The sequence below is a fragment of the Entelurus aequoreus genome, linkage group LG23 (genome assembly GCF_033978785.1).
Source record: "Entelurus aequoreus isolate RoL-2023_Sb linkage group LG23, RoL_Eaeq_v1.1, whole genome shotgun sequence".
In the NCBI taxonomy this organism is placed as follows: Eukaryota; Metazoa; Chordata; class Actinopteri; order Syngnathiformes; family Syngnathidae; genus Entelurus; species Entelurus aequoreus.
This window is the reverse complement of record NC_084753.1, coordinates 5,161,456-5,188,270: the sequence shown is the minus strand read 5'-3', so window position 1 is coordinate 5,188,270 and position 26,815 is coordinate 5,161,456. Positions and strand designations below refer to the sequence as shown.

General features: G+C 34.2%; 2 protein-coding genes and 1 long non-coding RNA gene across 5 annotated transcripts in view; 2 read left to right on the top strand and 1 right to left on the bottom strand.

Moving 5' to 3' along the window:
• Positions 1–2,149, top strand: part of snx9b (sorting nexin 9b) — a 42,139-nt gene extending 39,990 nt beyond the window's left edge. The window contains exon 19 of one of the 2 annotated variants that reach the window (XM_062034995.1): positions 1,342–2,149. In XM_062034995.1, coding sequence (XP_061890979.1) covers positions 1,342–1,389 — 48 coding nt within the window. In that variant the 3' untranslated portion in view covers positions 1,390–2,149. The remainder of the gene's footprint in view (positions 1–1,341) is intronic. The other variant, XM_062034996.1, reaches the window with a different exon arrangement.
• The window catches only part of LOC133641122 (uncharacterized), a 15,472-nt gene extending 4,974 nt beyond the window's left edge, over positions 1–10,498 (bottom strand). Inside the window, exons 1-2 of one of the 2 annotated variants that reach the window (XR_009824256.1) lie at positions 10,363–10,498; positions 5,183–5,332 (exon numbers count right to left, since the gene is read on the bottom strand). This is a non-coding gene — a long non-coding RNA (uncharacterized LOC133641122). Of the gene's footprint in view, positions 1–5,182; positions 5,821–10,362 lie in introns of those variants that run through there. The other variant, XR_009824255.1, reaches the window with a different exon arrangement.
• Positions 10,499–11,325: 827 nt separating this feature from the next.
• The window catches only part of LOC133640770 (tubulin epsilon and delta complex protein 1-like), an 86,886-nt gene continuing 71,396 nt past the window's right edge, over positions 11,326–26,815 (top strand). Inside the window, exons 1-4 of the mRNA XM_062034364.1 lie at positions 11,326–11,421; positions 17,214–17,240; positions 17,366–17,404; positions 17,482–17,591. Coding sequence (XP_061890348.1) covers positions 17,586–17,591 — 6 coding nt within the window. The 5' untranslated portion in view covers positions 11,326–11,421; positions 17,214–17,240; positions 17,366–17,404; positions 17,482–17,585. The remainder of the gene's footprint in view (positions 11,422–17,213; positions 17,241–17,365; positions 17,405–17,481; positions 17,592–26,815) is intronic.

The following is a 26,815-nucleotide window of genomic DNA, read 5'->3' as shown; positions in this document are numbered from 1 at the left end:
ATCAACTATATGATTTGCCTGAGAAGCTGGACAGGATACATACACACACACACACACACACACACACACACACACACACACACACACACACACACACACACACACACACACACACCCACACACCCCAGCCCTTGGCCAAATTTTTTTAACCCAATGCGGCCCCAGAATCAAAAAGTTTGGGGACCCCTGGTCTATACAGTGTACTTGTGTAATAGAAAAACATTACCACAGTTATTTATGTTGAAATACTCGCTTGCCAGGTTTTAAGTGTAAAATCTATTGTTATTTTTACAGTGTACAATTTGATGGACACTTTGTTTTGAAATCGTAAGTCAAGCATGTTGAAGTATTTATTTTTAAACAAAAAAAATGTTTGGAAAGTATGATGAAATATTGTTGCATTAATACAAAATATTAACCTACATGTATGTATCTTTTTTCGGTCATAATGGAGATGTATAGAACAAATTAAGTACTTTATTGACACATATTTTTCCCCAGGCTTTCATGGGCCATCTAAAATGATGTGGCCCTTGAGTTTGACAGCTGTGTTCTATAGAATTTAAATTTAGGAATAGTCATTGTGCAGCTTGTGATTGTGTAAATATAAAACTATTACAGATTAATGGCATTTCAATGGGGGAACATTTATTTGATATACAGTACAGGCCAAAAGTTTGGACGCACCTTCTCCTCATTCAATGTGTTTTCTTTATTTTCATGACTATTTACATTGTAGATTGTCACATCAAAACTATGAATGAACACATGTGGAGTTATGTACTTCACAAAAAAAATTGTTGAAAACACGTTTTATATTCTAGTTTCTTCAAAATAGCCACCCTTTGCTCTGATTACTGCTTTGCACACTCTTGGCATTCTCTCCATGAGCTTGAAGTGAAAACCATTTCGGATGACTACCTCTTGGAGCTCATGGAGAGAATGCCAAGAGTGTTGATTTAGAATTTTGAAGAAACTAGAATATAAAACATGTTTTCAATTATTTTACCTTTTTTTATTGAGTACATAACTCCACATGTGTTCATTCATAGTTTAGATGCCTTCAGTGACAATCTACAATGTAAATAGTCATGAAAATAAAGAAAACACATTGAATGAGAAGGTGTGTCCAGTCCTGTATGAGTAATTTGAGTTACAAGCGCAGTCACGGATCAAAGGATTTGTTAAGTGGATATTAAATCAATACTCTTCTACTAGCTGTACAGTGACTACTCTGAAGAATATGCTAGTTTAATTTCTGCAGTGTTAATAGAAGATACACTTGCCTCGTTACACTTAAACGATGCAAAAATAAGATGCTGGTCTTCTTTGAACCCGCAGATTGCTGCAAAGCTGAGACAAGCCCACGGTCAGTTCACCACCATGTGACGGTGCAGGAGCCACAACAAGAGCACCACATCCCAAATCTTCTCACTAAACTGCTTGTTTTCTACCTTTCTTTTCTTCTTTTTTTAATGAAAGTTTCCCACTTCCCTTCTGAAGCTTTAAACCGCAGCAGTGAGCGATTGCGGATGACGACACACACACACACTCTTCCTCTTTTTAAAGAAAGAGACGGGAACAAAACACGCAACGTGTTACACAACCGAAGCTTTCTGTAAAGCAAAACGACAATTTATTTGTAGTGATTAATATCATCCCCATGTTTGATACGTCCTGTCACTCAAAGGAAGCATCCTGTGCCTTTTCTTTCTGCACTTGCCCTCACGTCACCAGGAAGCCCCGCCCCTTCCTGTTGTACACCCTGTGCCTTATTTCAATTTCTGCATTGGTTTACATTTCAGGAGAATGCACACATGTTGACTCTTGTGTTTTATTATGAAGGAGCAACATGTAAGAGGGCGGAGCTACAGATTATGCAATTTGTTTTTGCTTTCAAATCGACTGTGTTCACACGTGTTTTTATTATCACATGATACCCAAATTTATGTCGAAATATTTAATGAGCATGCGGACAGGCTTCACAGCACGTCGCAAAGATTGTACTTGCCGTTTGATAAATATCAAACCAAACAGGCGATGGTTGTGTGAATGAAGGCTCTTTATTTGTACACGCGTGCCTCATGAAGTGTCAGGTGAGCGTACGTATAAATAATAAATACACTATTCTATCACCTGCTTGTCCTGTCATGTTTGTGTGTAAACCAGGGGTGTCCAAAGTGTGGCCCGGGGGCCATTTGCGGCCCGCAGCACAATCATTCTAAAAATACTAAAACTTTTTTTTTTTTTTAAACATTAAAACGTGGAATAAAAGAGCAAATAGGTGAAATGCAACGAGAAAAAAAGTTGCATTGTTGACGCCAATAACACGATTTTTAAAATAATTTTTCAAAAAATAATGAGTCAAAATCAATGTTGCTATGAATTATTGACTGATTTAAGGACAAAAAGGACACAAATACAACAAACAAAAAACACAAAAAATGTGAAAATTATTTTTTAAAAATACATACAAATTATATACTAATACTAATTATACTAAATATTATATTGACTGTTATTAAAAATTTTAGTGGAATTTAAAAACACCTGCCTTTGCTAAAAATAATAATAAATTAAAATAAATTTTGCTATGAATTATTGACTTATTTAGGGATCAAATTACTTCACATCAAATATTCCACTTTGAAAATCTTTTTGGGAAAAATATTGTATATTTTTGCCCCAAAAAATTGGGTGACTTATTTTTAACCTTTTATAAGACTGAACCCCTTCTGGGCCCCTAGGACCTAACTTGAGCGAGCCCCAAAGGTTAAAAAAAAAAAAAAGTGTATATTGTATTGGTTTTGAAAATGAAGAAAATATCAAAATGGCCCCCGCGTGCTTTGATTTGTCAGTGTGCGGCCCTCAGTGGAAAAAGTTTGGACACCCCTGGTGTAAACCTTTGATTTACGCTTTGATCCAAAAGAGACCCGCTTATTAAAAATGTTTTTTTTTACTTTCCATGTTTGAAATATGTTAACTTCCGATATATTGATATGAAGTTTGAATTTGTAATTGTTTTCATGTCTTTTGTGGCCTTTTTTTTTATAATGGTAAATATTAGAGATGTCCGATAAGGGCTTTTTTGCCGATATTCCGATATTGTCCAACTCTTAATTACCGATACCGATATATACAGTCGTGTAATTAACACATTATTATGCCTAATTTTGTTGTGATGCCCCGCTGGATGCATTAAACAATGTAACAAGGTTTTACAAAATAAATCAACTCAAGTTATGGAAAAAAAGTGCCAACATGGCACTGCCATATTTATTATTGAAGTCACAAAGTGCATTATTTTTTTTAACATGCCTCAAAACAGCAGCTTGGAATTTGGGACATGCTCTCCCTGAGAGAGCATGAGGAGGTTGAGGTGAGCGGGTATTGGGGGGGGGGGGGGGGGGCGTATATTGTGGCGTCCTGGAAGAGTTAGTGCTGCAAGGGGTTCTGGGTATTTGTTTTGTTGTGTTTATGTTGTGTTACGGTGCGGATGTTCTCCCGAAATGTGTTTGTCATTCTTGTTTGGTGTGGGTTCACAGTGTGGCGCATATTTGTAACAGTGTTAAAGTTGTTTATACGGTCACCCTCAATCAGAATTGATCCATGTTAGCTTAGTGCTACTACTTCCTACACTGCAGAATATTTAGACTTAGACAAACTTTAATGATCCACAAGGGAAATTGTTCCACACAGTAGCTCAGTTACAAAGGATGGAAAGTGTAAGGATGGAAAGGACAATGCAGGTCTCAAGTAGACTAAAAATGTACCGTAGTAGCAATATAAAATATAACATGTATGTAATATTTACTTAATATATGTAATATTTGCCAAGATTCAACATTTTATTTGAAACTGATAGTATTTTTAGCATTAACTCTAAAGGCTTAGTGGCCACATGCGTGGACAGCACCTTTTAGCTCTTATTTCCAAAATGGTGTACACTACTGAGCTCTCAGTGTGACCTGTATGGCTGTTGATCAAGTATGCCTTGCATTCACTTGTGTGTGTGAAAAGCCGTAGATATTATGTGACTGGGTCGGCACGCAAAGGCAGTGCCTTTAAGGTTTATTGGCGCTCTGTACTTCTCCCTACGTCCGTGTACACAGCGGCCTTTTAAAAAGTCATACATTTTACTTTTTTAAACAGATACCGATAATTTCCGATATTACATTTTAAAGCATTTATCGGCCGTCTGATATTATCGGACATCCCTAATTTAAAATGTTTTTTTACTTTCCATGTTTGAAACATTTTAACAACTTCCGATCTATTGATATGAAGTTTGAATTTGTAGTGGTTTTCTTGTCTTTTGTGGCCTTTTTGTCACAAAGTGGAATATTTCATGTTGGGTAATTAAAGTCTTGAATAGGTCAATAATTTATGGCAGGGGTGTCCAAAGCGCAGTGGCGGCCCGTGCATTTCCCACCTAGGCCTTCACTGATGTCCGACTTCAATGATTACCTCTCAAAATACCATCATTGATTTGCTGGACAAATATTACTGTATTTTTCGGACTATAAGTCGCAGTTTTTTTTCATAGTTTGGCCGACTTATACTCTGGAGCGACTTATGTGTGAAATGATGAACACATTAGCGTAAAATATCAAATAATATTATTGATCTCATTGACGTAAGAGACTAGACGTATAAGATTTCATGGGATTTAGCGATTAGGAGTGACAGATTGTTTGGTAAACGTATAGCATGTTCTATATGTTATAGTTATTTGAATGACTCTTACCGTAATATGTTACGTTAACATACCAGTTGGTTATTTATGCCTCATATAACGTACACTTATTCAGCCTGTTGTTCACTATTCTTTATTTATTTTAAATTGCCTTTCAAATGTCTATTCTTGGTGTTGGCTTTTATCAAATACATTTCCCCCCAAAAAATGCGACTTCTACTCCAGTGCGACTTATATATGTTTTTTTCCTTCTTTATTATGCATTTTCGGCCGGTGCGACTTATACGGTATATAGGAACACATTTACGCACTACTGGGCATTGAACCACATCCACAGTGTACAAAACTGGTTATTTTCCGGAACACTTAAAAATCAATAAACATGCATCAGCAATGAAAACATATCTTATGTGGTACTGTCAAAATCAAAATGGCAAAAAACATGTTAAACTTGAAAAAATTAAGAAATAAAATATTTGAACTCACAATTTGTAGAAGCCATTGGACGCCGTGTAAGCCAGTGGTGATCCTCGTAGTCGCTTGATTCCAGTGGAAGTGGCGAGCATTTGCCCATTTCATCGCCGACATGGTCCCACAAGATGTAGTCTCTTTAAATATCCTTTCTTGAAAATGACCCTGCAAATATGTATCTGCCACCTAATCAACGTTTTGTTCTCCTTTGTGGGTCAACACTTCCTGCTAAGTTGAAACTTGTGAATGGATGCTCACTTTGGAATGACAAGTGTGTGTCCAATCACAGTCTCGTTACCATCAGGCTACCTGGAGACGCTACTGACAACAACTTGTGATCTGATTGGCTATCGCAACTGTCTATCAACTCTATGTGTTCTCAAATTCATCCGCTAACAGTCCCGGTGAGTGTCCAATCACACGACACGTAAATGTCACGTTCAACCTTAGGCCAGCTAGAAGGCCTTACTGACAACTCCTGATCTGATTGGCTATTGCAATGATCTATCAACTGTATGTGTCCGTTCACTTTACAGTGCAAGGAATTCAAGGAGCTGTGTGAACCCGTTCTCAAACAATGGCAATAAAACTATTCTGATTCTGATTCTGATTCTGATACATTGTTGAATCTGAAGGCCTCTGGCAGATTTGGTACAGCATGGCAACACAAGCTAGCTGAATTCTGATTGGATAAAAACTCTAAACTAAAAAGTCAATAAAAAATGACTTTTATCTTGAATTATGATGATGATTTCTGGTCATGTTGCTGGCACACCTGACAACACACCACTGCCAAAGCGTGACCATAGCTCATTTTTCAATAACCCGCGTTAGCATTGTGATATTAGCATGCTAGCTTTTTTCCTGCTAATTTTGCAGGTATACATTTCAGCGTCAAATATGTTACTTGATGAATGTTACCTGATAGCATGCTGGCTATTTTAGCAGATAAACACCTGAGTCATATTTTGGTATTTAATGCGTGCTTAGCATTTTAAACACATTTTTCATGTGCGCACCTCAGAGTAATATATTTTGGTATTCGACACTTTTTAGTGTCATATATTTGAGTAGTTCACTAATGGTATGCTATGTTTGGCATTCTAGCATGATACTGTTCGCACGCTAGCTTTCTTAGCTCATTTTGCTGGTATTCACCTGGAGTTATATATTTTATTACTTGCGTGCTGTTAGCATTTCAGTTCGGCTTTAGCTTTTCGGCATTTGCATGACATTTCTAACGAAATTGCATTTTTTAGTTCTTTGAAAAAAAGTCTATATATTGTACTGGTTTTGAAGGTAAAAACTACCAAAATGGCCCACACATCCTTTGATTTGTCAGTGTGTGGCCCCTCAGTGGAAAAAGTTTGGCCACCCTTGATATATGACATTGATTTTGTCAAGTAGCCAAAATCTATTTTTACTGGGCCGACTGAGCTAGAATGACAGAGAAAACAGGCAGGACTTGGTTGACTTCACACAAGTCTTAAATATATATATATATATATATATATATATATATATATATATATATATATATATATATATATATATATATATATATATATATATATATATATATATATATATATATATAATATGTATATATAGAAATATGTATGTATGTATATATAGAAATGTGTATGTATATATACATGTATATATATATATATATATATATATATATATATATATATACACACACACACACATATACTGTATGTGTATATACATATACATATATATATATATATATATATATATATATATATATATATATAGATATATAGATATATAGATATACACATATATGTGTATATACACATAAATATATATATATGTGTATATGTATGAATATATATATACACACACACATATATACATATATATGTATATATACATATACACACACATATATTTATATATATATATACATGTGTGTATATATATATATATATATATATATATGTATATATATGTATATATATACATATAGACATATATATATATATATATATATATATATATATATATATATATATATATATATATATATATATATATATATATATATATATGTATATACATATATATATATATATGTATATATATACATATAGACATATATATATATATATATATATATATATATATATATATATATATATATATATATATATATGTATATACATATATATATATATATATGTATATATATACATATAGACATATATATATATGTATATATATATGTATATACATATATATATGCATATACATACATATATATATACATACATATATACATATATACATATATATACATATATATATATATACACACATATATATATATATACATATATATATATATATATATATACATACATATACACATATATATATATATATACATATACATACATATACATATATATATATATATACATATACATATATATATATATATATATACATATACATACATATATATATATATATATATATATATATATATATATATATATATATATATATATATATATATATATATATATATATATATATATATAACATGGTAACATGGTATATATATATATATATAAATATATATATATATATACCATGTTACCAAGTGCCATGTTATAATATAACTGTCCAAGATCAATTTCATTGCGTTTTAGCAGTTTAATAGCAGTTTAACTAATTTACGCTCATCAAAGCTCTGAGAATTATGTTTATGGTTTTCTGGCGCATCCGGTGGTTGAAGGGAACAATTCCTGTTCACCAACAATATTCTCTTGTTTGTCAATCGGCAGGAATGACAACCATTTGGTTTTCATAGAAAAAGCTTAATAATATTTCCGGATTACAGCCTGTTAAAAAATAGCAGTTATAAAAGGGAGTCAATGGGGCCGAAACAATTATTGGGAAAAAGCGTGTATATTTTATGTTTATATCTTATTGTAGCCACGTTACAATCAAAAATAAAACCTCCCTGAGGACATTTCAGACTGCTGACCTTCAAACTATCACATAAGGAACACATATAATGCCCGTTTTAGGACTTAGGGGAGCACAGGGGTTAAACAATATTTGATATTCCCTTTTCTGCGATGAAGAATGATTGTCTTGTTTGCTATGAAACAGTGGGGTTCTTATGAGCCGTGGAGCAGATTCTTGCACTGGGGATGTCTTAGGAATGAGAATGAGTGTGCAAAGGGTCAAAGAGGGGGTCTGTGTAGTCTTGTAGGCGAGGTGGGGGGTAGTGAACAGGTGCAGCTAGATGGCAAAGTGCACAGCGATTGACTTCACCCCACCAGGAAGCTATTAATGTCACGTGTGTATTATTCAGGCTGGTAATACCAATACACTGAGTACGAGTCATATACCCCACTGATACTACAACTACCATACATTCACATAGGGTGAAAAAGTGTAGTGTACCATCACCATTTAGCTGGTGTTGTTTGACTATAAGCGGAATTATTATATTAATAATTAAGAAAATTAAAGATGTATTCAATGTCATCAAATTTTTGGTTGATCTATTTATAAAAGAAATATTTCTAAAATATTTTCACAAATAAAAATAAATAGTGTTCCTGGTACTCACACATTTTAACAATTAATTGAGCTTCCCTCAATTTCAGACAGTTCAATAAACACTGCAAACTGCAGCGGTACCTCAAACTAAAGTGTTGTCTTTCGGCTTGAAATCGATACTGATTATTTGGAAACCGATACCGATAATTTCCGATATTACATTTTAAAGCATTTATCGGCCGATAATATCGGACATCTCTAGTTAAAAGTGTGCTGTTTGCACCAATTAAATTGATTTTTAATTCATTTCAATGGTAGATGTTGATTTGAGATACAAGTCAGTTAAAAGCTATGTAATAAAACCAATGAGGTACTACTGTACTAATAAAAAAAACGACAATTATAAACACTTTTAGATGAATTAAAATGTTTACTTTGTAAAGGCACTATTGTACTGCGTTTTGCATTATATTTTGTGGGGTTACCTCATTTTGTTGGCATCTACAGTACATTTTCATGCCACAGTGTTTACATAATAATGATCTGAATGCGTGACGTGCATGACATTTAGACAATGTGAGTCAAAATTGCAATTTGACTCAACATACCGTATTTTCGGATTATAAGTTGCTCCGGCCGAAAATGCATATTAAGGAAGGAAAAAAACATATATAAGTTGCACGAGATAAGTCGCATTTTTTGGGGGAAATGTATTTGATAAAAGCCAACACCAAGAATAGACATTTAAAAGGCAATTTAAAATAAATAAAGAATAGTGAACAACAGGCTGAATAAGTGTACGTTATATGAGGCATAAATAAGCAACTGGTATGTTAACGTAACATATTATGGTAAGAGTCATTCAAATAACTATAACATATAGAACATGCTATACGTTTACCAAACAATCTGTCACTCCTAATCGCTAAATCCCATGAAATCTTCTTCCTGGGTGTCGCTTCTAAACAACTAGTTTTCTTCATTTCAGTAAGAGTAGCCTCCGCTTTTCGCCAGTCCCTTACAAGTTTCTCGCTTACTCCAAACTTTCTTTCTGCTGCTCGATTGCAGTTCTCTGCTGCATATTTCACTACTTCCAGCTTGTAATCTGCAGTATATGATTTCCTTTTCGGTGCCATTTTTGTTCAGTCCTTCTCAGTTTTTATAAGTTATTGCCAATGTTGAAAATGATACATTTTCATAGATACGGAAGTGGTAGCAGGTAGCATCTTTTTTTTCACAATGCACTTCTGCCATGACCCACAATGCACTTCTGCCATGACCCGCCCCCGCCAAATTTTTATTGGTTGACGTGTGTGTGTGTGACGATTGCTGATATACGTCTAGTCCAGGGGTTTGGCAACCCAAAATGTTGAAAGAGCCATATTGGACCAAAAATACAAAAACAAATCTGTCTGGAGCCGCAAAAAATTAAAAGCCATATTACATGTGTCATGAGATATAAATGTAATTAAGAGGACTTAAAGGAAACTAAATTAGCTCAAATATAGCTACAAATGAGGCATAATGATGCAATATGTACACATCGCTAGCCTAAATAGCATGTTAGCATCGATTAGCTTGCAGTCATGCAGTGACCAAATATGTCTGATTAGCACTCCACACAAGTCAATAACATCAACAAAACTCACCTTTGTGCATTCATGCACAACGTTAAAAGTTTGGTGGACAAAATGAGACAGAAAAAGTGGCATAAAACACGTCCTAGAAAGTCGGAGAACGTTATATCAATCAATACATGTAAACAAACTATACGGTGAGTTCAAGGACCGCCAAAATAAGTAGGACAAAACGGCGCTCGCCAAATACTCGAATCAGTGAAGCATGTTTAATATAAACAGTGTGCTTTATAACAATTAGGGAGGTTTGTGTCATGTTTGTCCTCCTACAGAAACCATACTAAAACAAAAAAATAGATTTTTTTCCCCTCATCTTTTTCCATTCTTCATACATTTTTGAAAAATCTCCAGAGAGCCAGTAGGGCGGCGCTAAAGAGCCGCATGCGGCTCTAGAGCCGCGGGTTGCCGATCCCCGGCATAGACTAATTAGGAGTCTTTGTTTGTTTACTTACTACTAAAAGACAAGTTGTCTAGTACGTTCACTATTTTATTTAAGGACTAAATTGCAATAAGACACATATGTTTCATGTATTTTTGTTAAAATAAAGCCAAAAAAGCCTTTTTTTTATGGTCCCCTTTTATTTAGTATATTTTGGTACTAAATATTTGGTATCGGGACAACACTAATGTGTATATAATGTCTTATAATTAGGGCTGTCAAAATTAACGAGTTATTTTCTGTGATTAAAAACAAAAAGGTTATCGCAATAATCATGAACACACTTAGATTGATCATGCAGTATATTTTGACCGTACAAACTATTTTACTGTAACTGCTATGTGGTCAGTGATCAGATGAAAACATTATATTTGATCACATAAATACAGTTACGCATGAGAAGGTATTTGTGGTGATAGTTGTTGTACATAATGGAGCCACTAGATGGCGCGCTAGGACCATATGTGTGGGTGAGTGCTTTAGTGAATATAGATATAAATATATTTAGCGAAGAAGAACAAACCAGCGGGTGTCTGTCATTAGCTGACGTCATTAATGACGTAGCAGTAAACAATTTCAATGGTTGTCCGACATGAGAGTAGCACTGCTCCTCACCGTGGCTGCACTTGAAGGTAAGAAAGACATTTGTGTTTGCTGACGGCGAAGGTAGGAACGCATTTGACGCCATCGTCCGACGATTTGATGAACATTGCTCACCGAAGAAAAATGTAACTTTTGAACGATACGTGTTTCGCTCACGCATGCAGCTGAACGTGTTGACACTTGTGTGACTGAGTTAAAACTATATATATATATATATATATATATATATATGTATATGTATATATATATATATATATATATATATATATATATATATATATATATATATATATATATATATATATATATATATATATATATATATAACTGTCTTGCTTCAACAGCACAATACTGGTCCGTCTGAAAACATCATCAGGAGTACCGACAAAATCCGAAAATGCCAAAAAATTCATATTTTTTGCAAACTTTTTTTTGCTAAAATGTCATAAGGGGAGATCCTTACAGAAAAACTAAAAAAAAACGTTCTCGCTTCAACAGCACAATATTGGTCCTGTAGTTGTAAGAAATGTCTCAGAACCTCATCAGGAGTCCCGAAAAACCCCAAAATAGCAAAAAATTATAATTTTTTAAAAACCTTTTTTTTTGCTACAATGTCAAAAGGGGGGACACTTACACAAAAATTTAAGAAACTGATTTGCTTCAGCAGCACATGTCCTGTAGTTGTAGGAGATGTCTCAAAACGTCATCAGGAGTCCCGACAAAAACCGGAAATGGAAGAAAATGCATATTTTATGGAAAAAAATGTTGCTTCAGCAGCACAATTCTGGTGCTGTAGTTGTAGGAGATGTCTCAAAACGTCATCAGGAGTCCCGACTAAGCCAAATGTAAGAAAATGCATATTTTACGGGAAAAAAATATTTTGCAAAATGTCGTAAAAAAATTTAAAAAAACGGACTTTCTTCAGCAGCACAATTCTGGTGCTGTAGTTGTAGGAGATGTCTCAAAACGTCACCAGGAGTCCCGACTAAACCCGTAAATGTAAGAAAATGTAAGAAAATGCATATTTTACGAAAAATATTTTTTGCTAAAATGTCGTAAGGGGGGACCCTGTCGTGAAAATTCCAAAAAACGGACTTGCTTCAGCAGCACAATTCTGGTGCTGTAGTTGTAGGAGATGTCTCAAAACGTCATCAGGAGTCCCGACAGAACCTAAAAATGTAAGAAAATGTAAGAAAATGCATTTTTTGAGAAAAACATTTTTTGCTAAAATGTCGTAAGGGGGGACCCTGTCGTAAAAATTCCAAAAAACGGACTTGCTTCAGCAGCACAATTCTGGTGCTGTAGTTGTAGGAGATGTCTCAAAACGTCATCAGGAGTCCCGACAGAACCCGAAAATGGAAGAAATTAGAAGAAAATGCATATTTTACGGAAAAAAAATATTTTGCAAAATGTCGTAAAAAAATTCCAAAAAACGGACTTGCTTCAGCAGCACAATTCTGGGGCTGTAGTTGTAGGAGATGTCTCAAAACGCCATCAGGAGTCCCGACTAAACCCGTAAATGTAAGAAAATGTAAGAAAATGCATATTTTACGAAAAACATTTTTTGCTAAAATGTCGTAAGGGGGGACCCTGTCGTAAAAATTCCAAAAAATGGACTTGCTTCAGCAGCACAATTCTGGTGCTGTAGTTGTAGGAGATGTCTCAAAACGTCATCAGGAGTCCCGACAAAACCCGAAAATGGAAGAAATTAGAAGAAAATGCATATTTTACGGAAAAAAAATATTTTGCAAAATGTCGTAAAAAAATTTTAAAAAAACGGACTTGCTTCAGCAGCACAATTCTGGTGCTGTAGTTGTAGGAGATGTCTCAAAACGTCACCAGGAGTCCCGACTAAACCCGTAAATGTAAGAAAATGTAAGAAAATGCATATTTTACGAAAAATATTTTTTGCTAAAATGTCGTAAGGGGGGACCCTGTCGTAAAAATTCCAAAAAACGGACTTGCTTCAGCAGCACAATTCTGGTGCTGTAGTTGTAGGAGATGTCTCAAAACGTCATCAGGAGTCCCGACTAAACCCATAAATGTAAGAAAATGTAAGAAAATGCATATTTTACGAAAAACATTTTTTGCTAAAATGTCGTAAGGGGGGACCCTGTCGTAAAAATTCCAAAAAACTGACTTGCTTCAGCAGCACAATTCTGGTGCTGTAGTTGTAGGAGATGTCTCAAAACGTCATCAGGAGTCCCGACAAAACCCGAAAATGGAAGAAATTAGAAGAAAATGCATATTTTACGGAAAAAAAATATTTTGCAAAATGTCGTAAAAAAATTCCAAAAAACGGACTTGCTTCAGCAGCACAATTCTGGTGCTGTAGTTGTAGGAGATGTCTCAAAACGTCATCAGGAGTCCCGACTAAACCCGTAAATGTAAGAAAATGTAAGAAAATGCATATTTTACCAAAAACATTTTTTGCTAAAATGTCGTAAAAATTCCAAAAAACGGATTTGCTTCAGCAGCACAATTCTGGTGCTGTAGTTGTAGGAGATGTCTCAAAACGTCATCAGGAGTCCCGAAAAAACCAGAAAATGGAAGAAATTAGAAGAAAATGCATATTTTACGAAAAAAAAAATATTTTGCAAAATGTCGTAAAAAAATTCCAAAAAACGGACTTGCTTCAGCAGCACAATTCTGGTGCTGTAGTTGTAGGAGATGTCTCAAAACGTCATCAGGAGTCCCGACTACATCCGTAAATGTAAGAAAATGTAAGAAAATGCATATTTTACGAAAAATATTTTTTGCTAAAATGTTGTAAATGTCTTAAAAATTCCAAAAAACGGACTTGCTTCATCAGCACAATTCTGGTGCTGTAGTTGTAGGAGATGTCTCAAAACGTCATCAGGAGTCCCGACAAAACCCGAAAATGGAAGGAATTAGAAGAAAATGCATATTTTACGGAAAAAAAATATTTTGCAAAATGTCTTAAAAAAATTCCAAAAACGGACTTGCTTCACAGCACAATTCTGGTGCTGTAGTTGTAGGAGATGTCTCAAAACGTCATCAGGTGTCCCTAAAAAACCTAAAAATGTAAGAAAATGCATAATTTACGAGAAATATTTTTTGCTAAAATGTCGTAAGGGGGGACCCTGTTGTAAAAATTCCAAAAAACGGACTTGCTTCAGCAGCACAATTCTGGTGCTGTATTTGTAGGAGATGTCTCAAAACGTCATCAGGAGTCCCGACAAAACCTGGAAATGTAAGAAAATGCATTTTTCACGAAAAACATTTTTTGCTAAAATGTCGTAAGGGGGGACCCTGTCGTAAAAATTCCAAAAAACGGACTTGCTTCAGCAGCACAATTCTGGTGCTGTCGTTGTAGGAGATGTCTCAAAACGTCATCAGGAGTCCCGAAAAAACCCGAAAATGGAAGAAATTAGAAGAAAATGCATATTTTACGAAAAAAAAATTTTTTTGCAAAATGTCGTAAAAAAATTCCAAAAAACGGACTTGCTTCAGCAGCACAATTCTGGTGCTGTAGTTGTAGGAGATGTCTCAAAACGTCATCAGGAGTCCCAACAAAACCCGAAAATGGAAGAAATTAGAAGAAAATGCATATTTTACGAAAAAAAAATATTTTGCAAAATGTCGTAAAAAAATTGAAAAAAACGGACTTGCTTCAGCAGCACAATTCTGGTGCTGTAGTTGTAGGAGATGTCTCAAAACGTCATCAGGAGTCCCGACAAAACCTGAAATTGTTAGAAAATGCATTTTTTACGAAAAACATTTTTTGCTAAAATGTCGTAAAAATTCCAAAAAACAGACTTGCTTCAGCAGCACAATTTTGGTGCTGTAGTTGTAGGAGATGTCTCAAAACGTCATCAGGAGTCCCGACTAAACCCGTAAATGTAAGAAAATGTAAGAAAATGCATTTTTTACGAAAAACATTTTTTGCTAAAATGTCGTAAGGGGGGACCCTTTGGTAAAAATTCCAAAAAACGGACTTGCTTCAGCAGCACAATTCTGGTGCTGTAGTTGTAGGAGATGTCTCAAAACGTCATCAGGAGTCCCGACAAAACCTGACAATGTAAGAAAATGCATTTTTTACGATAAACATTTTTTGCTAAAATGTCGTAAGGGGGGACCCTGTCGTAAAAATTCCAAAAAACGGAATTGCTTCAGCAGCACAATTCTGGTGCTGTAGTTGTAGGAGATGTCTCAAAACGTCATCAGGAGTCCCGACTAAACCCGTAAATGTAAGAAAATGTAAGAAAATGCATTTTTTACGAAAAACATTTTTTGCTAAAATGTCGTAAGGGGGGACCCTGTCGTAAAAATTCCAAAAAACGGAATTGCTTCAGCAGCACAATTCTGGTGCTGTAGTTGTAGGAGATGTCTCAAAACGTCATCAGGAGTCCCGACAAAACCTAAAAATTTAAGAAAATGTAAGAAAATGCATTTTTTACGAAAAACATTTTTTTGCTAAAATGTCGTAAGGGGGGACACTGTCGTAAAAATTCCAAAAAACGGACTTGCTTCAGTAGCACAATTCTGGTGCTCTAGTTGTAGGAGATGTCTCAAAACGTCATCAGGAGTCTCGACTAAACCCGTAAATGTAAGAAAATGTAAGAAAATGCACATTTTACGAAAAAAATGTTTTGCTAAAATGTCGTAAGGGGGGACCCTGTCGTAAAAATTCCAAAAAATGGACTTGCTTCAGCAGCACAATTCTGGTGCTGTAGTTGTAGGAGATGTCTCAAAACGTCATCAGGAGTCCCGACAAAACCCGAAAATGGAAGAAAATGCATATTTTACGAAAAAAAAATATTTTGCTAAAATGTCGTAAAAAGATTCAAAAAACGGACTTGCTTCAGCAGCACAATTCTGGTGCTGTAGTTGTAGGAGATGTCTCAAAACGTCATCAGGAGTCCCGACAAAACCTAAAAATGTAAGAAAATGTAAGAAAATGCATTTTTTACGAAAAACATTTTTTGCTAAAATGTCGTAAGGGGGGACCCTGTCGTAAAAATTCCAAAAAACGGACTTGCTTCAGCAGCACAATTCTGGTGCTGTAGTTGTAGGAGATGTCTCAAAACGTCATCAGGAGTCTCGACTACACCCGTAAATGTAAGAAAATGTAAGAAAATGCACATTTTACGAAAAAAATGTTTTGCTAAAATGTCGTAAGGGGGGAGAGACCCTGTCGTAAAAATTCCAAAAAACGGACTCTCTTCAGCAGCACAATTCTGGTGCTGTAGTTGTAGGAGATGTCTCAAAACGTCATCAGGAGTCCCGACAAAACCCGAAAATGGAAGAAAATGCATATTTTACGAAAAAAAAATATTTTGCTAAAATGTCGTAAAAAGATTCAAAAAACGGACTTGCTTCAGCAGAACAATTCTGGTGCTGTAGTTGTAGGAGATGTCTCAAAACGTCATCAGGAGTCCCGACAAAACCCGAAAATGGAAGAAAATTCATATTTTACGAAAAAAAAATATTTTGCTAAAATGTCGTAAAAAGATTCAAAAAACGGACTTGCTTCAGCAGAACAATTCTGGTGCTGTAGTTGTAGGAGATGTCTCAAAACGTCATCAGGAGTCCCAACTAAACCCGAAAATGGAAGAAAATGGAAGAATATGTTTCTATGTTTCGGAGAGAACTTATATCGATCCTGTCACCATATTGACCCAATATGTGTATTGTTTCTTGGATACTTGAACATTATTTGTATTTCACGTACTATAACCATGTTTTAAATACTGTTAAATACATTTTAAAATATACGTATTTTACCTAAATACATCCCCAACCTTCCAGAAACTGTGCATGCGCTGATTATTTTTTTTGTTTACTCCCGTTGTCATAGCAACCGGAATAGTGGATCAACATGGCGGTGAGTGCTTGTTTTCTAATATGTCCATTGCACATTTAGACATTTATTTCCATTAAAAACATAATTTTTTCAATAAGTCAAATGATAATAATAATAATAATATGTTGTTTGTCCCGTGTGTGCAGGCTAAAGGAACAACAGTAAAAGATGCACTGGCCAAATGGGTATATATAATAATATAATATATAAAATAGTACATATTTATAAATCTGCTGAATGCAACTTGTGTGTCTGCGTCCAGGAGGAGAAGACCGGGGAGAAGTGCGCTGAGGCCACGGTGGTCAAGTTGTACAATCAGATCCGACCCATCGAGAAGCTGGACAACACTCTCAACAAAATACCCAAATGCGAGTGAGTCCATTTCCAGCAGATGTTTATCATCACACCTTTTTCAATTTAGGGAAACAAAGCGGACCTTGGTCCGTTGTAGCTATTTCCACAACACTCAGGGTTCTAGTGATGAATTAGTCATGTTATGTAAAGTCGTTTGATACATAACGTTACTAAAAAGTTTTCATTGTGTATTTTACATAAATAAAATAGGTTTCATGTCAAAACATTCATACAAACGACACAGCAAACATTGCACACAATTAAACCTAAGGTGCCGTGTTTTTGCCATACAGTGGTCAAATTTAGCGCTACATGTATTAAACACATATTAAACGCCTTTACATAATGTTACTAAATAGTGTCCATTGTGTATTTTACATCAATAAGATAGAAGGTTTTGTGTTAATACATTCACACAATAAACTACAGGTGTTTAGGTATATCCACAGCAAACATTGCACACAATTAAACCTAAGGTGCAGCGTTGTTGTCATATAGTGGTCAAATTTAGCGCTACATGTATTAAACACATATTAAACGCCTTTACATAACGCTACTAAATAATGTTCATTGTGTATTTTACATAAATAAAATGGAAGGTTTCGTGTCAAAACATTCACACACTAAACGACACAGCAAACATTGCACACAATTAAACCCAAGGTGCAGCGTTGTTGCCATATAGTGGTCAAATTTAACGCTATATGTATTAAACACATATTAAACGTCTTTACATAACATCACTAAATAGTGTCCATTGTGTGTTTTACATCAATAAAATAGGTTTTGTGTTAATACATTCACACAATAAACTACAGACGTGTACGCATCCACAGCAAACATTAAGCCTAAGGTGCAGCGTTGGTTAAGTTAAAGTACCACTGATAGTCACACACACACTAGGTGTGGTGAAATTATCCTCTGCATTTGACCCATCCCCTTGTTCCACCCCCTGGGAGGTGAGGGGAGCAGTGAGCAGCAGCGGTGGCCGCGCTCGGAAATCATTTTGGTGATTTAACCCCCAATTCCAACCCTTGATGCTGAGTGCCAAGCAGGGAGGTAATGGGTGCTATATAGTGGTCAAATTTAGCGCTACATGTATTAAACGCCTTTACATAAATTTACTAAATAGTGTCCATTGTGTATTTTACATCAATAAAATAGGTTTCGTGTTAATACATTCACACAATAAACTACAGACGTTTACGCATATCCACAGCAAACATTGCACACAATTAAACCTAAGGTGCAGCATTGTTGTCATATAGTGGTCAAATTTAGCGCTACATGTATTAAACACGTATTAAACGCCTTTACATAATGCTACTAAATAATGTTAATTATGTATTTTACATAAATAAAATAGAAGGTTTCGTGTCAAAACATTCACACAATAAACGACACAGCAAACATTGCACACAATTAAACCTAAGGTGCAGCGTTTTTGCCATATAGTGGTCAAATTTAACGCTGCATTAATTAAACGCCTTTACATAACATCACTAAATAGTGTCCATTGTGTGTTTTGCATAAATAAGATAGGTTTTGTGTTAATACATTCACACAATAAACTACAGACGTTTACGCATATCCACAGCAAACATTGCACACAATTAAACCTAAGGTGCAGCGTTGTTGCCATATGGTGGTCAAATCTAGTGCTACATATATTAAACGCCTTTATATAATGTTACTAAATAGTGTCCATTGTGTATTTTACATAAATAAAATAGAAAGTTTCATACCAAAACATTCACACAATAAACGACACAGCAAGCATTGCACACTATTAAACCTAAGGTGCAGCTTTTTTGCCATATAGTGGTCAAATTTAACGCTATATGTATTAAACACATATTACACGCCTTTACATAACGCTACTAAATAGTGTCCATTGTGTGTTTTACATAAATAAAATAGAAAGTTTCATGTCAAAACATTCACACAATAAACGACACAGCAAACATTGCACACAATTAAACTTAAGGTGCAGCGTTTTTGCCATATAGTGGTCAAATTTAACGCTATATGTATTAAACACATATTAAACGCCTTTACATAACGTTACTAAATAGTGTCCATTGTGTGTTTTACATAAATAAAATAGGTTTTGTGTTAATACATTCACACAATAAACTACAGACGTTTAGGAATATCCACAGCAAACATTGCACACAATTAAACCTAAGGTGCAGCGTTGTTGCCATATAGTGGTCAAATCTAGTGCTACATATATTAAACGCCTTTAAATAATGTTACTAAATAGTGTCCATTGTGTATTTTACATAAATAAAATAGAAAGTTTCATGTCAAAACATTCACACAATAAACGACACAGCAAACATTGCACACTATTAAACCTAAGGTGCAGCTTTTTTGCCATATAGTGGTCAAATTTAACGCTATATGTATTAAACACATATTAAACACTTTTACATAACGTTACTAAATAGTGTCCATTGTGTGTTTTACATAAATAAAATAGGTTTCGTTTAATACATTCACACAATAAACTACAGACATTTACGCATATCCACAGCAAACATTGCACACAATTAAACCTAAGGTGCAGCGTTGTTGCCATATAGTGGTCAAATCTAGCGCTACATATATTAAACGCCTTTAAATAATGTTACTAAATAGTGTCCATTGTGTATTTTACATAAATAAAATAGAAAGTTTCATGTCAAAACATTCACACAATAAACGACACAGCAAACATTGCACACTATTAAACCTAAGGTGCAGCTTTTTTGCCATATAGTGGTCAAATTTAACGCTATATGTATTAAACACATATTACACGCCTTTACATAACGCTACTAAATAGTGTCCATTGTGTGTTTTACATAAATAAAATAGAAAGTTTCATGTCAAAACATTCACACAATAAACGACACAGCAAACATTGCACACAATTAAACTTAAGGTGCAGCGTTTTTGCCATATAGTGGTCAAATTTAACGCTTTTTGTATTAAACGCATATTAAACGCCTTTACATAACGTTACTAAATAGTGTCCATTGTGTGTTTTACATAAATAAAATAGGTTTTGTGTTAATACATTCACACAATAAACTACAGACGTTTAGGAATATCCACAGCAAACATTGCACACAATTAAACCTAAGGTGCAGCGTTGTTGCCATATAGTGGTCAAATCTAGCGCTACATATATTAAACGCCTTTATATAATGTTACTAAATAGTGTCCATTGTGTATTTTACATAAATAAAATAGAAAGTTTCATGTCAAAACATTCACACAATAAACGACACAGCAAACATTGCACACTATTAAACCTAAGGTGCCGCTTTTTTGCCATATAGTGGTCAAATTTAACGCTATATGCATTAAACACGTATTACACGCCTTTACATAACGCTACTAAATAGTGTCCATTGTGTGTTTTGCATAAATAAAATAGGTTTCGTGTTAATACATTCACACAATAAACTACAGACGTTTACGCATATCCACAGCAAACATTGCACACAATTAAACCTAAGGTGCAGCGTTGTTGCCATATAGTGGTCAAATCTAGCGCTACATATATTAAACGCCTTTAAATAATGTTACTAAATAGTGTCCATTGTGTATTTTACATAAATAAAATAGAAAGTTTCATGTCAAAACATTCACACAATAAACGACACAGCAAACATTGCACACTATTAAACCTAAGGTGCAGCGTTTTTGCCATATAGTGGTCAAATTTAACGCTATATGTATTAAACACATATTACACGCCTTTACATAACGCTACTAAATAGTGTCCATTGTGTGTTTTACATAAATAAAATAGAAAGTTTCATGTCAAAACATTCACACAATAAACGACACAGCAAACATTGCACACAATTAAACTTAAGGTGCAGCGTTTTTGCCATATAGTGGTCAAATTTAACGCTATATGTATTAAACACATATTAAACGCCTTTACATAACGTTACTAAATAGTGTCCATTGTGTGTTTTACATAAATAAAATAGGTTTTGTGTTAATACATTCACACAATAAACTACAGACGTTTAGGAATATCCACAGCAAACATTGCACACAATTAAACCTAAGGTGCAGCGTTGTTGCCATATAGTGGTCAAATCTAGTGCTACATATATTAAACGCCTTTATATAATGTTACTAAATAGTGTCCATTGTGTATTTTACATAAATAAAATAGAAAGTTTCATATCAAAACATTCACACAATAAACGACACAGCAAACATTGCACACTATTAAACCTAAGGTGCAGCTTTTTTGCCATATAGTGGTCAAATTTAACGCTATATGTATTAAACACATATTACACGCCTTTACATAACGCTACTAAATAGTGTCCATTGTGTGTTTTGCATAAATAAAATAGGTTTCGTGTTAATACATTCACACAATAAACTACAGACGTTTACGCATATCCACAGCAAACATTGCACACAATTAAACCTAAGGTGCAGCGTTGTTGCCATATAGTGGTCAAATCTAGTGCTACATATATTAAACGCCTTTAAATAATGTTACTAAATAGTGTCCATTGTGTATTTTACATAAATAAAATAGAAAGTTTCATGTCAAAACATTCACACAATAAACGACACAGCAAACATTGCACACTATTAAACCTAAGGTGCAGCTTTTTTGCCATATAGTGGTCAAATTTAACGCTATATGTATTAAACACATATTACACGCCTTTACATAACGCTACTAAATAGTGTCCATTGTGTGTTTTACATAAATAAAATAGAAAGTTTCATGTCAAAACATTCACACAATAAACGACACAGCAAACATTGCACACAATTAAACTTAAGGTGCAGCGTTTTTGCCATATAGTGGTCAAATTTAACGCTATATGTATTAAACACATATTAAACACTTTTACATAACGTTACTAAATAGTGTCCATTGTGTGTTTTACATAAATAAAATAGAAAGTTTCATGTCAAAACATTCACACAATAAACGACACAGCAAACATTGCACACAATTAAACTTAAGGTGCAGCGTTTTTGCCATATAGTGGTCAAATTTAACGCTTTTTGTATTAAACACATATTAAACGCCTTTACATAACGTTACTAAATAGTGTCCATTGTGTTTTACATAAATAAAATAGGTTTTGTGTTAATACATTCACACAATAAACTACAGACGTTTAGGAATATCCACAGCAAACATTGCACACAATTAAACCTAAGGTGCAGCGTTGTTGCCATATAGTGGTCAAATCTAGCGCTACATATATTAAACGCGTATTAAACACGTTTACATAACATTACTACATAGTGTCCATTGTGTATTTTACATCAATAAAATAGAAGGTTTTGTGTTGATACATTCACACAATAAACTACAAATGTTAATGTATTAACAGGAAACCTTCTATTTTATTGATGTAAAATACACAATTGACTAGTGTTGTCCCAATACCAATATTTTGGTACTGGTGCCAAAATGTATATTGATACTTTTCTGTACTTTTCTAAATAAAGGGGACCACAGAAATGTCATTATTGTCTTTATTTGAACACAAAAACTTAGGGTAGATTAAACATATGTTTATTATTGTAATTTAGTCCTTAGATAAAATAGCGAACATACTAGACAACTTGTCTTTTAGTAGTAAGTGCCTTTTCAAAGGCATTTGATACTGTTGATCATGTCATTTTAATCAAACGTCTTTCAGCTATTGCTTTTTCCCAGCATGCAGTTGGATGGTTTGCAAATGACCTCACAAGTAGAACTCAGGCTGTTCAGATAGAAGGTTCCTCCTCGGACGTACTGCCCTCAAGTTTCTGTGTTGGGCCCATTATTATTCACTATTTACATACATAATCTTGGACAGAATATTTCGAAGTCAACTTTCCATTTCTATGCTGATGATACTGTCATATACTGCACAGCACCCACTCCTGCTGAGGCCTTTAAATATCTACAACATGCATTTGACAGACTACAAGAACAACTTTGTTATCTTCAACTGGTTTTAAATGCAGAGAAAATAAAGTGTATGTTCTTTACCACATCAAAAAGTGTAAGATCAGCACTGTGTGACAACATTTGAACAAGAAGTGGGCAACAAATTATGTTAGTATCTGCTTTTAAATATTTAGGATTTTTAATTGATGACCACTTGAGTTTTAAGGAGCACATTCAGTATGTTGTAAAAAAAAAACTGAAACTTTTACTGGGATTTTATTATAGAAATAAGTCTTGCTTTTCTTTTACTGTGAAACAGAAATTGGTGGAAACAACCTTTTTACCTGTTATTGACTATGGAGATGTGTTGTACATGAATGCTAGTCTCCACAAGCTGGATAGTGTGTACCACGGGGCACTGAGATTCATCACCAACTTACTCACCATTGTGTGTTATACTCAATGCTTAACTTACTCACCATTGTGTTATACTCAATGGTTAACTTACTCACCATTGTGTGTTATACTCAATGGTTAACTTACTCACCATTGTGTGTTATACTCAATGGTTAACTTACTCACCATTGTGTTATACTCAATGGTTAACTTACTCACCATTGTGTTATACTCAATGGTTAACTTACTCACCATTGTGTTATACTCAATGGTTAACTTACTCACCATTGTGTTATACTCAATGGTTAACTTACTCACCATTGTGTGTTATACTCAATGGTTAACTTACTCACCATTGTGTGTTATACTCAATGGTTAACTTACTCACCATTGTGTGTTATACTCAATGGTTAACTTACTCACCATTGTTATACTCAATGGTTAACTTACTCACCATTGTGTGTTATACTCAATGGTTAACTTACTCACCATTGTGTTATGGTTAACTTACTCACCATTGTGTGTTATACTCAATGCTTAATTTACTCACCATTGTGTGTTATACTCAATGGTTAACTTACTCACCATTGTGTGTTATACTCAATGGTTAACTTACTCATCATTGTGTGTTATACTCAATGGTTAACTTACTCACCATTGTGTTATACTCAATGGTTAACTTACTCACCATTGTGTTATGGTTAACTTACTCACCATTGTGTGTTATACTCAATGGTTAACTTACTCACCATTGTTATACTCAATGGTTAACTTACTCACCATTGTGTGTTATACTCAATGGTTAACTTACTCACCATTGTGTTATGGTTAACTTACTCACCATTGTGTGTTATACTCAATGCTTAATTTACTCACCATTGTGTGTTATACTCAATGGTTAACTTACTCACCATTGTGTGTTATACTCAATGGTTAACTTACTCATCATTGTGTGTTATACTCAATGGTTAACTTACTCACCATTGTGTTATACTCAATGGTTAACTTACTCACCATTGTGTTATGGTTAACTTACTCACCATTGTGTTATACTCAATGGTTAACTTACTCACCATTGTGTTATACTCAATGGTTAACTTACTCACCATTGTGTTATACTCAATGGTTAACTTACTCACCATTGTGTGTTATACTCAATGGTTAACTTACTCACCATTGTGTGTTATACTCAATGGTTAACTTACTCACCATTGTGTTATACTCAATGGTTAACTTACTCACCATTGTGTGTTATACTCAATGGTTAACTTACTCACCATTGTGTTATGGTTAACTTACTCACCATTGTGTGTTATACTCAATGCTTAATTTACTCACCATTGTGTGTTATACTCAATGGTTAACTTACTCACCATTGTGTGTTATACTCAATGGTAAACTTACTCACCATTGTGTTATACTCAATGGTTAACTTACTCACCATTGTGTGTTATACTCAATGGTTAACTTACTCACCTTTGTGTTATACTCAATGGTTAACTTACTCACCATTGGGTGTTATACTCAATGGTTAACTTACTCACCATTGTGTTATACTCAATGGTTAACTTACTCACCATTGTGTGTTATACTCAATGCTTAATTTACTCACCATTGTGTTATACTCAATGGTTAACTTACTCACCATTGTGTTATACTCAATGGTTAACTTACTCACCATTGTGTTATACTCAATGGTTAACTTACTCACCATTGTGTGTTATACTCAATGGTTAACTTACTCACCATTGTGTGTTATACTCAATGGTTAACTTACTCACCATTGTGTGTTATACTCAATGGTTAACTTACTCACCATTGTGTTATACTCAATGGTTAACTTACTCACCATTGTGTGTTATACTCAATGGTTAACTTACTCACCATTGTGTTATACTCAATGGTTAACTTACTCACCATTGTGTGTTATACTCAATGCTTAATTTACTCACCATTGTGTTATACTCAATGGTTAACTTACTCACCATTGTGTGTTATACTCAATGGTTAACTTACTCACCATTGTGTGTTATACTCAATGGTTAACTTACTCACCATTGTGTTATACTCAATGGTTAACTTACTCACCATTGTGTGTTATACTCAATGGTTAACTTACTCACCATTGTGTGTTATACTCAATGGTTAACTTACTCACCATTGTGTTATACTCAATGGTTAACTTACTCACCATTGTGTGTTATACTCAATGCTTAATTTACTCACCATTGTGTTATACTCAATGGTTAACTTACTCACCATAGTGTTATACTCAATGGTTAACTTACTCACCATTGTGTTATACTCAATGGTTAACTTACTCACCATTGTGTGTTATACTCAATGCTTAACTTACTCACCATTGTGTGTTATACTCAATGCTTAACTTACTCACCATTGTGTTATACTCAATGGTTAACTTACTCACCATTGTGTTATACTCAATGGTTAACTTACTCACCATTGTGTGTTATACTCAATGCTTAATTTACTCACCATTGTTTTATACTCAATGTTTAACTTACTCACCATTGTGTGTTATACTCAATGCTTAATTTACTCACCATTGTGTGTTATACTCAATGTTTAACTTACTCACCATTGTGTGTTATACTCAATGGTTAACTTACTCACCATTGTGTTATACTCAATGGTTAACTTACTCACCATTGTGTGTTATATTCAATAGTTAACTTACTCACCATTGTGTGTTATACTCAATGCTTAATTTACTCACCATTGTGTGTTATACTCAATGGTTAACTTACTCACCATTGTGTGTTATACTCAATGCTTAATTTACTCACCATTGTGTGTTATACTCAATGGTTAACTTACTCACCATTGTGTGTTATACTCAATGCTTAATTTACTCACCATTGTGTGTTATACTCAATGGTTAACTTACTCACCATTGTGTGTT